The following is a 19,425-nucleotide window of genomic DNA, read 5'->3' as shown; positions in this document are numbered from 1 at the left end:
CGCGCCGGACCTAGTGCACGCGAGGTAGACCCATCATAAGTGTATAATATAGGAAAGGCTAAGGGCGTACGTTACAGAGTTTAAAATGACGTTGAGTATATTATTGCCAATTACAATCTACTAGTAATGAAGAAAAAGTATGTATCCAGGTTAAGCATTGATATTTTTAGTGAATATAGTAGTTTCTCATAGCATGGTTATATATTCTAGTAGTACATAAATAAAATTAACATCACGGACTTTGCCATTAACTAGCACATCAAAGTAGAATCTAGTAGTTTGTCATATCATGTACATAAATAAATTTAACTAGCACATCAAACTAGAATTTTGAATTCACAAAATACATCGTGGAATGACAAACCAATTTGCTACACATACTTTGTAAATTTTTTCTTTACTGTGTTCACCACTTTTTTGTACTTGTTTAACATTGCTTTCTTTATCGCTGATGTGGTATATCTCTTTTGGCTGTGACGGGGTGGATCTACCCTTAAATTGTAGCTTTTATCCTGTTCTTGTTTTGCTGCTGTTCCAGTCACACCTGCCAACATTAACATCATATCTCAATGTACATGTACGTAATAATTATAACGTAAATCACATTTATCTCAGAGTGATAATAATACAGACAGACGCTACAATACCATCACACTGTAATAATTACAAATAAATTACCTCTGGTCGGCCTAGGCTGGCCATTGTTATCTTCGTCGTCATCATCATCCTCACTTTCATCCGAATCTTCTTCCTCATTGTCCTCGTCACTTGAGTCCATCTTATCATGGTATGGACCGTATCTACGTTGTGCAAACTGGTCTTCTTCATCTGTCTCCTAGATTGATGAATCAATGAGATTAAGATCAATTCTTGGAATATATGCACTAGTTCCAGAGTTGTACTCGTGACCAATACCTCGACCCCAATCGCTTCTGATGGAGTCAAGTGACACTCTAGCGGCTGAATAAGTGGAACTAGTAGGTCGATGTACTCGTGAATCGAATGACAATCTACCAGGCACCATCTGAGGTGGCTGTGGCACCTTTTTCGGATGTAACTCCTGCTGGTATATGGGATGTTGGGTCGGATCCAGCACATTAGACATTTGGGGCGTACTTGGATCTTGCATGAACCCGATGATCTGATCCTAGGTGGTTTCTACCATTGCCTCTGTCAATTGTGGCCTGTAATGAGTATGTGGTGCATCAAATGATGGGACGTAAGGATGTTCTATTGCCATGTTTTGTATAGCCATTTCATCCTGAGTTGGAATCCATCCAGCTTTACTAGGATGCGATGGTGGCTGCAACTGTGGTAGGTGTGTCGGTGGTGGTGGACATGGTTGTCGCTGCGGCGATGGCAACCGTGGACGTGCCTGGGGTGATGGTTGCGGCTGTGGTTGGTCTACACGAGCGGACAACTGTATCTGTTCAGCAAATTTTCTATGGTGCCAATCTGTGTAAACATCTGACGGGTCAAAATTATCAACTATCTTTGCACCAAGCACATCCCATTGTCTGCCTTGCCACAAAGTGATCCATTCACTCCACTGCTGGGCCCAGTTATATTTTTTTGGACCCGTCAACAACATGTTGTGTGCATCTCCAAGAACCTTTGGACTCTCCGGTGGGTCTTGTCGTCTCCCGAATTGTCTCTTAACCCTATCGGTTGGGCACCACTCAATGCACTCGAAGGAAATGAGTGGAGACGGTGCAAGCCACATGCGTGCATCCTCATACATGTCATGCAGCACAAAATCGGGTTCGAGATGTCACGCACTATATGGGTCCCACAAAAACTGTGTCAACAGAAAAACACTAGATTAGGCAAACATTTTAACAATGAAAATAACGCATGGTATAAAATTAGAGGACCAATGAAACATAAGCAATAATAATGACATACATTAGCATTTGTAATGTTATCAAGCTTCTGCCTAGAATGTGCAGGTGTCCACCGTGTAAACTCATTCGAAGGGGCATCCCACTCATTCCACCTGTCATTGAATAATGTTACATCAATATAATACATTTACGTAGTCAATTAATAAAACATCATTAATGAATATCCTTAAAGGTCATACCGACAAGCTAACGGAAAAGTTGGGGGACAGCGAATTGGTGCAAGGAAAGGCATCCGTTCCCAAACCCATACGTGCAACAGTGCTAAAGGCCCATCCAAATATTTGCAATCATATTGCGTGGTCCTACACAGAGACCTATACAAGTAGGCAAGACAAGCTGATCCCTAACTATATGTCCTGATTCTAGGAATACCACGGAGCAAGGATAGAAATTTTCAATGCACCCCCGCACCGAATTCGTCAGCAAATAACGTGGTACCAAACAGCGACATAATGTGGCACCTGGTATAATGCTCCATAGCCTCATGAGTAGTCAAAATTATTCCATGCTTAACATTACGCAACCATGTTAGCTTGATAAAGCTACCTCTGCATTCACTCACTGTTGGGACAACTCCAAAGTTCATCAGACATTCTTGCACCATGGATCCGTGATTACTATTGGTTGACCCTCTAACTGGTAGCCCAATTTCTTGAAGCCCAAATATCAAAGCTACATCTTCTAAAGTGATAGTACATTCACCTATAGAGAGATGGAATGTATGAGTCACTGGATTCCACCGTTCTACCAAGGCATTTATCAGGGCCGTTTGTCCTGGAATTTTTCGAATCTGAGACACATTGTAAAAGCCAGTGGCTCTTAGATAGGGTTCTATTCTCCGATCATATGGTTCTCGAGCATATAAGTGTCTCAGTCTAATTACTCTAGAACCCTGACAGAAATAATCAACACATAATTATAACTGTTAAAATAATAATGATAATAACAACAATAACAATATCAATGTTTATAAGTATGGAAATGCACTCGGAAGTGAAACTATTAAAAATGAATTATAACAACCGTAATCACAATAACTATTAAAACTTAATAACACTATCAGTAAACTTGTAACTATCTCAATAATAATAATAATAATAATAATAATAATAATAATAATAATAATAATAATAATTAAAAAATAAAATAGCCACTAAACTCTTAAAAACAGAGTACTCACATGTTTATTTGGACTAATTACCATGTTCATATTAATTTTGTACATTCAAATCAATTATGATAACTAACTTCACTTTTAGTCTATAATAACATTATCAGTAATAATAATAATAATAATAATAATAATAATAATAATAATAATAATAATAATAATAATAATAATAATAATAAAATAGCCACTAAACTCTTAAAAACAGGTACTCACATGTTTATTTGGACTAACTACCATGTTCATATTAATTTTGTATACTCAAATCAATTATGATAACTAACTTCACTTTAGTCTATAATAACATTATCAATAATAATAATAATAATAATAATAATAATAATAATAATAATAACTAAAAAAATAAAATAGCCACTAAACTCTTAGAAACATGGTACTCACATGTTTATTTGGACTAATAACCATGTTTATTTTAACTTTGTACACTCAAATCAATTATTATAACTAATTTTTAGTTTATAATAACACTATCAATAATCATATAACTATTTCAATAATAATAATAATAATTAAAAAAATAAAATAGCCACTAAACTCTTAAAAATAGGGTACTCACGTGTTTATTTGAATTAACTATCATGTTCATATTAACTTATTACACTCAAATTTATTATTATAACTAATTTTTATTCCATAATAACACTATCATGTAAATATATAATAACTATGTCAATATTGATAATAATGATTAAAAAAAATAAAAAAAAAAAAGCCACTAAACTCTTAAAAACAGAGTACTTATGGGTTTATTTAGATTAACTATCATGTTCACATTAACTTATTATACTCAAATCTATTATTATAACTAACTTTTACTCTATAACAGTACTAAGTTCATTTAACCAACTTATAATTGATGTTAACATTTTAAATAATTTTATAGACAAAAAAAATTACTTACATATAAAGGATGATCAAGATATTTCACAATATGTTTATCCATTGAGATTTTTTTATTTTCCATCTTTAAAAAGATAAATCTGGAGTTCCACAAAACATGCAACCTTCATATGGAAACAATGACACTTAAAAAGAAAGGAACCGAAACAGAGAGCAGAGAGTTAACACACATTTTGTGTTTTGGTGTTTTGGTCTTCTCAATGATGAGTGAGAGCTTCTGGGGAGAGAGGAGTCACGGAGGGAATGGATCCTCTCCAGTGAAGAAAAAATTGGATGGTGTCAATTGTAATCTCTCACCCTTCATTACACTTTCTCTTATATTTAATTTTGGCTTCACTTATAAAATTAATGGTGAGAGATCACACTGCATTTTCTCAAGTGTTAAAAAAACTGGAAAGGATCCATTTCCAGTCACGGACCACACCGGAGCTCACTGCATGCGAGCCACGTGGACACAGCATCAAATAGGAAGTACCGATTTGATTCATGCTTCCCAGCCGTAGATCGCCCATCTTGCGGTTGCTATCCACTGTCTCTCTGCTCAAACCCCCATGAAATCGATACCCTTATTTTATTTATTGATCCTAGCCGTTCTCACTTGATCCAACGCCTCCAGCTTTTCTTTTCACACTCTCTCTCCTAATAGAAAACGCTATTCACAATTTGTTTAAAATCGTTATTAACGATTTCTGAATATGCCAATTATCAAATCCATATCTGTGCATAACACACTCGGAGCCTAATTTTTGGGTATTACCCATAATCTATCCTAATATTAAAAATAAATAACTCTAAATAGTGATGCTCAGATCGTGACGATAAATTGCTCTAATTACCACAGTAGCAGCGGTTGCAAGATTATATCTATATAGGATCCCATATTTTTAGAAATTATATTATGATATTTATTTATAATTTAAAAAAATTATTTAATTATTTTTAATTTTAAAATTAAAATATTTATTTAAAAATCATTTATAAATTAATAAATAAATAGTACATTTTTAAAAATAATTTTGTTGGATTAAAATTAGTTTTTAATTACTATATTACCCCTATTTTCATTAGAAATTATCAACCTATCCTCACCATTTTTTTCTAAAATCAAAATCCTAACCCTAACTATACATAAACACACTCCTATACCATTTTCTTTGTCACAGCCGCCACCCCCTTCTCCAAAAACACACCCACGCACGAAGAAGAGAAGGAGGGAGGAGCTTGCTACCTTCCCACCGTTGTGTCACTGCCCAGGAACGTCCAGCTTGTCGGGCCGTCGCGTCACCATCGGGAGACCAGAACCGAGAGAGAGAAATGCGTTCGAGAGAGGGAACCGCAAAGAGAGGGAGAGCTGCGATGGGAAGGGAGGAGAAGAGATAGGGAAGCGTCACACCTTGCCATCGCCGAAGCTCTGCCGCCGCCGCCGCTGCCAAGTTGTGGACGCTGATGAAGAGGAGAGAGAAGGACGTCGTCGACCAGAACCGTGGGAGAGAGAGAGTTGCCTTCGCGCGTCGCCATCGCTGAAGAGAGGAAGGGAGGAGCTGCGACCCGTTGCTGCTGTTGCGCCAGTCGCTGTTGCTGATGAAGTCGTCGCCATTGTCCTTGCTGGCTCACAAGAGAGAGACGGGATGGAGCTCCTCTGTTTCTGCTGCCATGGCCACCACACTTCTATCTGCTGCCGTTGTGGTTGCCGTGCCTCTGGTCACCGAAAAATACAGCCGGAGCTACTGCCACTCCGTTGTCTTATTATTTTTTAGCCACAGTAAGTTGTTCTTATCTTAAAAACTCTCACCGCTAGTGTATATGTGTTCTGTTAAGAGTTTGGTGAAGATTATGAGATTTTGGCAACGTAGAGTTGAATTCTGGTTATTGCATGTCGCGATTGAGGCTGCCGTTGTTGCTGCGGACGTAAATTGGAGTTGTGGTTATAGCTGTCGCTGTTGTGCGCCGGAAGAATAAGGGTCTTGACGCGTTTTATGGCTTACGGGTTTTGACTTTTTGAGGTAGGGGCTTTCCTTAAAATATAATTTGATCTTACAAAATTGTTATAAATAGATATTGATGTGAAAAATATATTTTGTGATTTACGTAAGTATTATGGATTAAAAATATATTTTGTTATAAATAGATATTGATGTGAAAAATATATTTTGTGATTTACGTAAGTATTATGGATTAAACTAAGTTATTTTGGATGAATGTGATTGTTTACTTGATTGGATTATTAATTGATTGAGAAGGTTGAAAATTATGACTTTAAGTGAATATGTTGAGTTGGTTGTTATTGAAGTGGTTGATTGATAATACTATATTTGTTGTGGAATTGAAATATGTTGAGTGATTGAAGATATTGATGTTTGATTGTTAAATTGAATTTCTTGAAATTGGATTCTTGACTGAGTTGTGTCAATTGTTAAACTGAATTATGATGGTATGATTATCGAGATTTTGAGCTTATTTTGGTATGTTGAGAAAAGGGTTGAGGAATGTTGGTTTGGTTGGAACTCTTGAAGGGTGGCAAAGCCCAAATTTTAAAGGAGATGTTGCCGAAATCTTTATAAGTATTTAAGTGAATTCAAATCATTGAAATTTAATTTGGTAAAATAAAATTATTTGTTAGTCTCTTTTGGGGGGAAGTCTTGAACTAAAGAAACGAAGTTGAAATCAGTTTTAGGTACTTGATTGAATAAAAATGAGTTTTGTTTAATTAATTTTGATTTAACGACTATGTTTTGAGGAGGTTTAGAGAAAATTGAAGTAATAGAAGTGAGTTGAATATTTAACTTATGTTGGTTTGGTTAATTATAAAAAAAATTACGTTTTGGATAGTTAATTGAATGAAAATGAGTTTTAATGAATAGATTCAAATTAAAGAATGATTGTTTTAAGGATTTTAATAAATTTAAAGTAATGAACTGGATTATTCAAGGTTAAACAAAAAAATGAGTTCTATGATTTTGGTTGATTTGAGAAATTAGTTTATGATTTACTTATTTAGTTTTTCAATAACAATGAAAAGAGATTTATTTATTTAGTTAAAGATTTGAAAAGTTAATTAATTATTAATTCAAAGGTTTGGGAATAGAAAGTGTGAGTATGATTATGTGTGATTGTAATTATAATTATTCTAATTGGAAATCGATTAATGATTACTGATTAATCACCTGGGTAAGATGCAAGGGTTGAGACTTGTCTCACTTGCTCCAAGTTGAGACTTGAAACACCTAGATAAGATGTAAGGGTTGTGGTTTGTCCCACTTGCTCCGGGCTAAGCGGGTAAAATACAAGGGTTGCGGTTTAGTCCCACTTGCTCGTGTTGTGGTATCCGGGTTAGCTACCGGATGTGTCAGGTTTTGGTAGTTTAACCGACGCGTGAACTCATAGCCAGTAGGATAGGCATGCATCATATGCATCTATGTGACATTATTTGGATGTGCATATTATATTTGGTTTGCCTATGTGAATATTTCTGATTAACTGCTAATCGCTATATTTGCTGTAATTGCTCTTGATTGTGTTTGGACTTCATTACTTGTGATTGTGATTGGTTGGTTCGGATTATGGTGGTTTGAGTGTTGATTTGATTTTATGTTGGGTCAGAGGCTGTTACTTGATTTGTATTGGGTCGGAGGCCGTGATTTAGTTATGTCTGGACTGGAGGCCGTGATTGGATGAATCAGTGGTAAGTTTGGTTATATGGTCCTTTGGTAAGTAGTGAAATGTTATGGAATGTTATGTTTAATTTGAATTTTTATAATTGAAATATGAATTTGAACTTTTGATAAGTAATTGTTGATTTTCGAAAAGATTCATAAGATGAGCGATGATTACTGAGGTTGAAAACAATTTTCTTTTATATATCTTCTTATGACAATTCTGAAACTTCTCCGATGAGACCGTGTAGTTATGTTCTTACCCTATAGTTTTTCCCTCGCCTTGTTATATATTTTTGTAAGAGGGATAGGAGTCATGATTTGTAATGATATGTAAGTCTGGTATATTTGTAAGTTTTTTTTTGTTAAAGGTATATTTGTAAGTTACTTGTATAAGAAGTCTTGTATGTATATATATATATATATATATATATATATATATATATATATATATATATATATATATATATATATATATATATATATATATATATATAGTTGTTTATACATGCATATTTGTAAAAAGAAAAAGAACTTTCGGTTTTTCAAAGAAAAGTGATACGGTTTCGAATTAAAGGCTTCTATTTTATTATTAAGTATATAGAAGTCGTCGTAATATTCTCGCTATCTAAGTGACGCAGCTAGAAGCGTGACATTCTGACATTCTGATAATAAGAGTGTTACAGTCTAGACCAACCGTTGTTTAATAATCTCTAATTGTTATGTCTAATCTAGAAAAACACTCTTAATTCCTTTCTTTTGTACTTCACACTCAAAGTACACATATAAATATTCATCTCTCTATCCTTGTCAGACAATTTACTTTCTTTAGCCCAACACAATAACACATAGGTTCATCAGCAATGGCATCTTCTCTTCTTTATCTTCTTATTCCTTTTGTACATTCTAGAACTAATGATTCCGCATAGATTTTTTTTATTCTTTTATATTGTAGGAATCTTTCTGTTAGAATAGATAAAATTTAGAAGATTTGCCAATCTGTCCAAATTTTCTTCTTATATATAATCTGTACAATTCAACGTTTAATTCACAGTGAATACAAAATACCACATTCTATATTTCTTTATTTATCTAAAAACTTGTTAATCCTCATCTCTCTCTCATCTACTACACTGCTGATATTATTGGCGTTCCGACGTTGATACTGACATCCAATCCTTTAATAACAGTTCCAAATCATCACTAAATATATTGTGACTGTTTTAAATGGTCACTAAATATAAAAAAAAAATTCACAAGAATTATTAATTTAGTCATAATTTCTGGTCATCAACAAATATAGCATAAAAAATCACCTAAGAAGTGTTACAAATTAATGATAGTTTTATATTTTTAAAATTATTACAAACAATTTAGCGACATTTTTATTAATGGTGGTTTAAAATTGTCGCTCTATCTCTTGGAGACTCTCAAATTGAGGACACTTTTTTAATCGTCACAAAAAAATTAACGACAGTAAAAATCGTCACTAAACAATTAAAAATATTTTTGTTGGAGCGTTTGAATCTTAGAATAAATTTTACTTTCAAAAATTAAAATAACAAAATATTTAGCTAAGTATGTAGTAAAAGTACATGTTAAAAATATAATAAAAATTTTAATTATTTTTTTATGTGTTTAATTAATTAAAAATATAAAAAAATTATTTACTTCAAAAAGTTTTAGTCAAATATTTTTTATAATAATCTTAAAATATATGTTAGTAAAATCCTATTAAAAAAGTGAGCAGTTCGATTAATATATTGGGAGTTGGGGATAAGAATCAAAATTAGTGGGTAGCCTAACGATTTCACTTTGGGGGAAGTTAACTTTGTCTAGTTAAAATAAAATAAGAGCAATGCTATATGATTATTAAAATTTATCATTTTTTATTATTATTTAATTAATAATAATTTGTATTTATATATATATATATATTTATATTTATATATAAAAATATATAATTTATATTTATATTTATTAGAATTTGTATACATAAATTGGTATAATTTGTATTTATATTTTTTAAAATTTGTATACATAATTTTAGGCAAATACTTTACAATAATAATTAATTTATACCCATATTTATATGTATTCGTATACAAAAAATATATAATTATATTTGTATTTACTAAAATTTACACATATAAATCAATACAATTTGTACTTATATTTTTTAGAATTTATACATATAAATGATAATTTAGTATTTGTGATGGCCAAAATTATTAAAAATTGATGATCCTCTAGAGTTTTTCATAAATAAAATGGTTAATAGTATTGATCAATAGAAGATAGAACTTAGTTAACATGTGTCTTAAAAATATATGATCAATTTATTATTAATAAAAATTTTTTAAATATTTTTATTTAATAAATATAAAATAAATAAATATATTAAAATTAAAATTTTTATTTAAACTTAATATGTGCATTACGATACATGATAAATAAATGATAAAATCTATATATTTTTTTCTTAAATAAAATAAAAAATTAAATAATTCTCCAAACAAGATTTTTGAATTTTATTTTCTGGAATGCGATTTTTTTTGTATTTAGGGCAAGTTCGCCGCACCCCCGGCGAACTCTAGGTTGGACTTCCAAAATAAATGCATGTTGGAGAGCGGAGCTCAGAACCACAATTTCATTATCCACTTTCGTTCTCATTGTTGCTATTTTTTTTCTACAATGTCAAGAAATCCATTGTTATCCATTCATTACGATGGTAAAATAGTGTATGATGAAGAAGGTTCTATCTTTTTTAGATCGGGCCAACCAATAATTTCCTATATGACAGCGGAAGTCAACAGTTTAACAGCATTAAAGAATCTGATATTGCATTTCGTTGGGAAGCAAGAGACAAAAAAGAGTGAAAAAACTTTACTACAGATATTCGACCGATGTAGATGGCAGTTTATCTTATAAAAGGTATATCACAGTTGTCTTGTCTCTGTTGATAGTATATTTATTAGACCACAATTGTGAGAAATATTTTTGTTGTTTTGAATTAGGTATCGTTTACGTGATGATGAGGATGTACGTCTTATAAGGTCGTGGCACAACCGATGGACAGATGTTCATCTATTGGAATTATTCGTGTTTCTCGTTGAGTTGAGGGGCCGAGGATCGTCTGCAGACACTATCGACGATAGTTCATTGAGTGGAGCTGTTAGACGAAATATCATACGGACGATGGTGGATTTAAATATGGCACCTGAAGGTAGTCATAAAGGGTCTAATATTGAAGTTCATAATGCTGACTTAATGGGTGACGATGTTGAAAGTCATGAGGGTTTTGCTGTTAAGGATCCGATGATCGATTAGTATGAAATTAACCCCGATGATGGAGACGATACTGATGATGAACCACTCGAAATTCCTGATGATGGTGACAAGGAAGAAGAGATGAACTACTACAGTGATACACAAATCGCTCTGACACATTCTGTTATTTCTCAACCATATGACCGGCCGGACCACTTCTCTAGGTTGAATCTCGATGCAATGACTTCAAATTAGTCGTTTATCCAAGGAGGCCCCGAAGAGGATCCAAGCAATGAGTTCGATGTTGGACAACAGTTTCAGAACAAGGAAGAAGTCATGTTGGCAGTTAAGAGGTACAGCATCAGGAGGGCTGCGGAGTACAAAATAGTAGAGAGTGACCAGTTGAGATATAATGTACAGTGTATCCAGTTCGAACCCAATTGTAATTGAAGCATACTCATATCATATCGCCGAAAGCAAGAAAAGTGAGAGGTTAGGAGATACATTGGTCCTCATACTTGCATGCAAACATCGATGGGGCAAGACCATCGTAGGTTGGACTCGAAGGTGATTGCTCAATACATTTTTACAATGGTCAAAGTAGATCCAACAATCAGCATCAGCGTTCTACAAGGAGGTGTGGAGAATTACTTCAGTTACAAGGCGTCCTACAAAAATGTTTGGCTTGCAAAACAGAGAGTCATTGCTAGAATATATGGCAATTGGGAGGAGTCATACAACGAGCTTCCTCGTTGGTTATTCGCTATGCAGATGTACTTGCCCGGTAAAATTTATTTCATTATGGTTATTCGCTATTAAAAAATACACCATATACAATATGCTAACTGAAACCGACGAGTATCAAATCCATCGGGCCGTAACAGTGGAATATGGTGATAGGCCCAAGACAGCAGCAAGCTGACGCAACCACCCAAGTTACGCTGACCATGCTCCGTGGCACGGCACATCTGGAGGTACAGTCATGCCAGCACAGCCGAGCCCCATGATAACCGGCCACATGTCTCAAGGTCCTTTAGGAGGGGGCGCCACCTAATGTGCACCCGAGAGTCAGATGCATCTGGAAATAGGATACCCCCTATTAACTGCATGATGTAAAGTCTCGTGTACCTCAACAGGCGCTCCTCAGTGGCATCCTGCTCCAGCTCTTCGCAAACGGTGTTGTGGAACCATGTCAGCTTCACAATCCATTTGGTCTGTGACTGTCTGTCATCTGGGCTGGGAATAACACCCAGTAGCTGTTGACAAAAGTCCTCAATCATCTGTTCCAGATGGTGCTGCTCCCAACCACCTATGCATCCACTTACAAGATCATTGCCGATCTTGAATCCCAGCTGATAGGCCACATCCTGCAGGGTGATAGTCATCTCCCCGCATGGTAGATGAAACGTGTGCGACTCAGGCCTCCACCTCTCTATCAACGCCGAGGCAAGTGGCCAATCGTGCTAGAACTCAACCATATAGGCCACGTACTCAAACCCGACTCGTCTGAGATATGGCCTAATCTACTCCAGCGGCCGTGTCATCAAATTCCGCCTGGGGCATAAGATCCGAAGCACCTACCAAACGAAAACATAAAATTAAAAAAAACATCGTAAACACATAAAATAACAAGTTCACTATTTATTAATTACAATGAAATAAACAACAATGACAAAAGCGTACCACTCGATCAAGTCTGTCAGCAATGTGCTCGACCTGATCTAATCTGTAAGCATATCCTCGTAGCTCAATAACTACTGCTCCATCTAATCACACTCTAGTAAAATAAAATAACATATGTTAAACTCAGTTCCTTTAACATTAACTAAATTCTTAAAAAACGTATTTAAAACTACTAATTATCTACCTTACTTCTTAATCAGTTTATGAACTTACTGACTAAAATTTAACCCAACTACATGATGCCGTCAACTAATATCCTAATCAATAACTAACTAAACCCTAAATTTTACTAATCATGTTTCTTTCTAATCTAACTTAACCTAACTAATTATTCCACTAATTACCTTGTAACTCACAACTTAATCTAATTATTTTGACTAAACTAACTAAGAATTAACTAATAACTTATACTGATTATTAACATTTCATAAACAATAAATAACAACTGTACTGAAAATAATAACATAAAAAATTTAACTAACATATAAACAGTAACTCTAACTAACATGTAAAGAGTAAATCTGTAACTCTAACTAACATGCAACCACTAACTAATAACTTTAACTAACATGTAAACAGTAACTCTAACTAACCTAAAAAAAGTAACTCTAACTAACATATTATTTACTGACCTGAAATTGAGGATGTCGTGAATAACGAACTTCACGAACATCGAAAGACAAAAATGAGGAATAAAGTAAATTTGGAGGAGAGATTGGGAAAAAAAGGAACAAATGAAAATGGCCCTACCAAGATTATATAGTCTGTCAAACTCAATCTAGAGTTCACCGGAGATGCAACGAACGAGGGTGTGGCGAACTTGTCCTAAATATATATATAAAAAAAAAACATATTCTGAAAAATAAAATTTAAAAATCTTGTAACTAAAATCTATACACAATACTTTTGTTAATACTTTGGTTAATTAATTGACCGGCCTACCTAACTCAAGCGTCAAAGTAGGGGTCAAAGTACGAAGTCTCCAAGTTTAGGAGGCTCTTGCAATTGAATTCGTTGAGCCTCCAATTTCATTTCAGACAAAAATCAATACATAGTTTATCAAACTTTGACCATAGCCACGTTCCCATCATATCGTCCAATTATTCACACATAGAATCATTAAATTCTCATTTGCCGAAAAGCATGCGGTATTTGAAACATGGATTTTACTAACACGAATATTAAAAATAATACATGCTAATATTATTATAATAAAAAATATTTTTTTTTAAAATATAAAATAAATAATAAATTTAAAAATTTAAAATTTATAAACTTTTTAACTGATAATTTTAACTTTTAAGGAGATATATTAATTAATTAAATCTATCTGGAAGTGTTATGTAAACAATGACCATATTGAATAATATAAATAATCACCAATCAAATAAAAATACACTACATCCTAATTTAATGTTACTAATTAAATTTAAAATTAATTTACTCTTTTAATCCTATTAATTTACATTATTTACACATTATTCAAAAATGTTGTTAGTTATCTATACTTTTCCAATCCTTAAAGTATGGCAGCCGATATTATTCGCATGCACCTTATTTATACAACACATGCAATTCTGCAATATGCACCGCACACTACGATTTACTACGTAATCAAATAATCAACCACGCACTTACTCGTCCATATCGTAATTCTAAAGTCACTGTCCAATTTGGCAACTTGGGGAAGAACGAGCATCCAATCCTGATGAATATTTTTATAATTATCCATTTGAATTATTGCTATATATACACAAAATCAACATCAACTCACAAAAAATAGTACATATAATAAGATATATGAGAAAAATGATTTTTTTTAAAAAGAGAAAAAGAAAAGCAACGTAACTAGATGAAAAGAAATAGAGAAATTCATAAATTAAAAACTAACTAACTTGGTGGCGGCAATGTTTTGTGATGGTATCTACATAGGTTTTACATTTTCTGAATACATGAAGCACGTGAATAGTTGAGTCTCGAGCTACCATGCAATGAATTATACGAATGGAATGAAGGAGCATAGAGTGACCAGTTAGGACAAAGCATTGAATTCCTCCATAGACATTAGTAATAGTGCAAGTACAAAGATTAGCACCAGATGTTACCACTTACCATCAAGTACCAAAACACTATATCTGGATTGATTTTTAAGAAGATGGAGACTTTCAATTTGTCGTAATTGACGACTTTGATGTGGGTAGTGTCTGTGAAATTTTCTGACTATAAAATTAGTAGACGTCTAATAAATATAAGAATTGTAGAAAAATAGTATATCTTAGAATGGATGTTACATCTAGTATTTTTTTTTATCAAATTTGGCAGAATATAGGGTTGAAAGTGAGTTGAGTTAGACCAACCTTAAGTTCGGTTCACGAAAATTAAACTTGGATCACGACTCTATTCATTAACAATTGAGTCTATTTCGTAAGCTCAAACTCGCCTCAACGAAAGTTCATTAGCTAATTCAAGCTTACGAGTTGGCTCAAATAATAGGAATATAATTTATAATTTTATATCAATAAATTATAACTTTTATATATATATATATATATATATATATATATATATATATATATATATATATATATATATATTAAAAAATATTAAAAAAAGATACTTTTTATATATTATCTATCTATTAATTATAAATTTGTTATTTATGTCCTACATTAAAATTATATATAAAAAATAACTATAAAACTTTAAATAATTAAAAATATTAATATATATGTAAAATTATATATTACTATTATATATATATATATATGTATTTAATCTATATTTTTAATATTATATATGTAACCAAGTCAGCTCACGAACTAATGAGTTGAGCTTATCCAAACTCAAATTCAACTCATTTAATTTATTAGCTCAATTTTAAATTCAAATTCGATTTATCAGCTCACAAGTTTAACTTATCAAATTATTAATAAATTAAGTTTGAGCTGGCTCATAAAGTGATTTGATTTAGTCCTAACATATACGATATAATTCAAGGTAAATTCTATGATGCTTATGGTATGGTACTTAACTTTTATCTAATTTACTTGATATGGTAAGTTTTAAATATTTAATAATTTTTATTTTTATACTTTTAAAATTAAATATTAATTTTTAACCTTTTTAAAAAGTTAAACAAATATTTGTAGGCACCGTAGCAATTACCATAATTCAAATATCTTGTGCTGCTAAAGAAGTGCATTTGGACCGATAAAATGATTTATACTCTATTGTTCAGCGTTTTCTTTTAAAATTGGCTTAGTTTGTTAATGTTGGTCGAGGAGAATGTTAGTTATTTAGATTTTTTATATATTAAATACAAAAGTTTAGTTAATATATTTTTTAAGGACATATGTAAAGGCAAAACATTTCTATAAAAAAATGTTCAAAATTTAAATTTTTAATATATTTGTAACTTATTTAAAAATTAATTTAACATTTATTAATAGTAATTTTAACATGTGTTGTTTGGATATATATTAGATAAACCCAGAATATAATATTAAGTATAATATCATCCAATCTGAATAGTTTATTGTTTATTGTATAATTTCTAGGAAAAAAAAGAAAAGAAAAAAAACATATGATGAAGATAACGTTATAAACACAATTCAAATTAGGAAAAATCTAAAAGGCCAGTAACTTTATTAAATTTTGGCTAACATGTAACTAGTAAAAAAAATGAATCATTAGATGAAATCTCACATCAATCTCACACTATTAAAATCATTATTAATGACTATTTAATGACTATAAATCACAAAAATTGCTGTCTTCTAACATTCTTCTATAAATTATATATGGATAGAATCATCGAAAGTTGTGGGTTCCTGTAACGGAATACTTCTTTAATAACAGTGCTAGACGCTATCCACCACAAGATTGATCGAATCAAACGGCTTAGAAAATCTTATCTAGTTATATGGTCCAAACTGAGGTGGCACACATTTTATTAGAAATTTAGAATCTCGTCAACGACATGGTCCAATATAGTCATCTTCAAACTGATCCCATAAAAAAAAAATAAGAGCTTTCCCACCAAACTTTCTCTCTGTGTTCTCTTCCCCTTTACGTTTCAATCTTGAATTCCCCTTACGGTTTTCTCTCTCTATATAAACACAACACGCACATATCCAAACACATAGTGCTTTTCATTTCTTCTTTTCTTGGTTCAACTTCTTAGAGATTACAACCAACAAAGGAAAAAAACAGGGTTTTACAGAGTTTTACAAGCTTTGTTCTGAAGATAGATAAGTTGAATTTTTTGTTCATGGAGAACAAGATGGTGAACGAAGATGGAAACTTTTCTCCAAAGGGTGTTCCAATTCATAGCCAGGTTAGGAAGATCAAGCAGGAATCATGTGAGAAGATAATAATTGATTTGGCACCTGGGCAACCTGAGATGAGGCCTGTTCTTAGGGAAATTAGCCGGACGATTTCTCGGTCGCCGTTGGGAATTTCCGGCCGGCCGATATCGGTTGGCGACTCATAAGAATCTGAAGAGAAGGGTAAAAGGGTCATATTGGATTAATTAGTTGTGCTAATGATGTATGCTTATGGAGAGGGATGCTGAGGGAGGATTTGCATGCTTCCCCTGTTTCTCTCTGTTTTTCCTCTGTTTTTGATCGGAGAATATTTGGGCTATTTAGCTATATGGTCCACTTTTTTTTTTTTTTTTTTTTGTAAATATTTATAAATAGAACTAATGATATTATTATTATTATTGCATATATAATTCTTTGTTTTTAGTCTCGAATTTTTATCTTTTTTTTTAATTTATTTTATGAATAGAGAAATGTCAAGTGACTATCAAGAATTTGGTACAATCAAAATTGGAGTTAGTATAAGATCCCAAAATTCTTCTAACAAATAGGATATTGCTAGGATTATTAACCACAAGATTTTCAATATTCTCAACCATACTAAATTCAACTTTCTCCTCAAATTTAACCCCAAAAATTCTTTAAACCTCTTGAGTTATAGCTTGTTTCCTTTCCTTTCGAAAAGTCTCTTTAATTCGAGAGTCGATATTTTTTTTATAAATTTTAATTCTCCTTTTTTTTTTCCTTATGATATTGTTATTGGTAATAGCCCAACTTCAAAAGTTGTCAATTTTGAACGGTTCAATAAGTTGCTTGCAGAATCATTCCCTTATTTTGAAAATTTAAACACTATAATCTCTTGAAGCTGTATTTTGAAGTCTTCTATTTCTTTTTTTTTTTTTTGGGTTCATGATTGGCTGCTAGATTTAGGTGAGCATAAACTTACTTTTTCTTAAAAAATAAAAATAAAAAGTATAATTACTTCTTAAATTTTAAGAGAAAGTCTTAGAATTTATATTGTAAACGTTAAAAATTTAAACTCAATAAAAGTTTATTTTTAATAGATTTCATATTAATTTTGTTTGACAATCTGTTAGAATGTTAACAAAAATTAGCTGATATACTGTTGATTTCTTAGCATTACTTAAATTTTAATTGTCTTGAAAAAATTATAAATTTCAAGTTAGTGTTGCAAACTAAAAACGTGGCTAATAAGGATGATCGAGCCTTATAGCAAGACAGACTACTCTTTTGTTTTTTATTACGTATTCCCACACTATCTATGGTTGATTTGAATTTAAACTGAAGATACGTTGGATATCAGACATGAATAATGCTATTGAATTCGCCAATCAACATTGAAAAGCATATGCATCGGTATTTTATTATTGTTGATTATAATAATAGTAGGATCTAGGATGATTTGTCTTTTATGTTTCTTGTCACGCCAACCATAATTTGCATATGGACTTAGTTGAAAGTGTTGGGTGATGTCTAGCTGAGTCTGGATCTGAGTAGAGCAACCATCATTGATGATGGTATAACCACAAAGCCTAATAAAGTTTTGGTGTTCTCATATTTATGTGTGAAACAAGAAAACTTTTTCCCTATTTTATCGAATTTAATTTGAATACACCTACGCCAAGTTTTACTTATGCATTCAGTTATATAAATAGTTATTTTTTTATGTTGACAGTGTAAATAATAATTTAAAAAATAGATATAATTATACTACTGTATAATTTATGTTGAATTTTAAAAAATAATAAATTAATTAATTATAACTAAATATTATTATTAGATTAAAAATTTAATTATGTATGTGATTAATTTGTTATTTGTACATAAATTAATAAAAAGTAAAAGAGGTCCAATAACAAATTTTAGGCCCATAAACTTCAAAGAAATAGTTGCTGATCATATCAACACTTTTTTATTAGAATCAAAAATAAACTTAAGGCCAAATTGATACTTCAAAGGAATAGTTGCTGATTATATCAAATACTTTTTTATTAGAATAAAAAATAAACTTAAGGCCAAATTAATGATTCAAGCTCAAGATCATATCACACTCTTATTGTCCAAGAAAATTTCATTTTTATTTAAATCAAATTAAAACTATCGAACATGTTCTCTCTTTTCTTTTTTCTCTTCTCTCTCACTCACGTGAAGCATATGAAAAAAAAATCTGATTAGAGTTCAAATAAAAAAAAATGAATTACCAAATCTAAGCAAGTCAAAAGTTAGGATTCAGAAGCTAAGTTGAAATCAAGAAATAAATTAGAAAATCCTTTTTATTTTGGTGTTTCATAAATAACTTGTTGAAGATGCTATTTTCTATCAAGCACCAAACTAAAAATTTGAATAAAGTGGAGGTTATGAAACTCTGCGACAGATCAAGGTTAAGAATCAAATTTGGAGTCAAAGTTTTGATATACGACTAAAATCTTTGAAAAAGATTGAAAAATGATGAAAGAGAAGAAGCAAGGTTTATTTGCTTGTTT

General features: G+C 31.8%; 1 protein-coding gene across 1 annotated transcript; it reads left to right on the top strand.

The window, feature by feature from the left end:
• Positions 1–16,607: 16,607 nt before the first annotated feature.
• Positions 16,608–17,327, top strand: LOC148565958 (uncharacterized). Its single transcript, XM_088488398.1, has one exon. It carries the CDS (start codon positions 16,870–16,872, stop codon positions 17,089–17,091), a length of 222 nt encoding a protein of 73 aa, XP_088344524.1. The 5' UTR covers positions 16,608–16,869; the 3' UTR covers positions 17,092–17,327.
• The last annotated feature ends 2,098 nt before the right edge of the window (positions 17,328–19,425 follow it).

The sequence above is a fragment of the Arachis ipaensis genome, chromosome B5, assembly GCF_059453495.1.
Source record: "Arachis ipaensis isolate K30076 ecotype BB chromosome B5, ASM5945349v1, whole genome shotgun sequence".
NCBI lineage: Eukaryota > Viridiplantae > Streptophyta > Magnoliopsida > Fabales > Fabaceae > Arachis > Arachis ipaensis.
The sequence above is the reverse complement of the archived record's forward strand: the minus strand, read 5'-3'. Positions and strand labels throughout refer to the sequence as shown.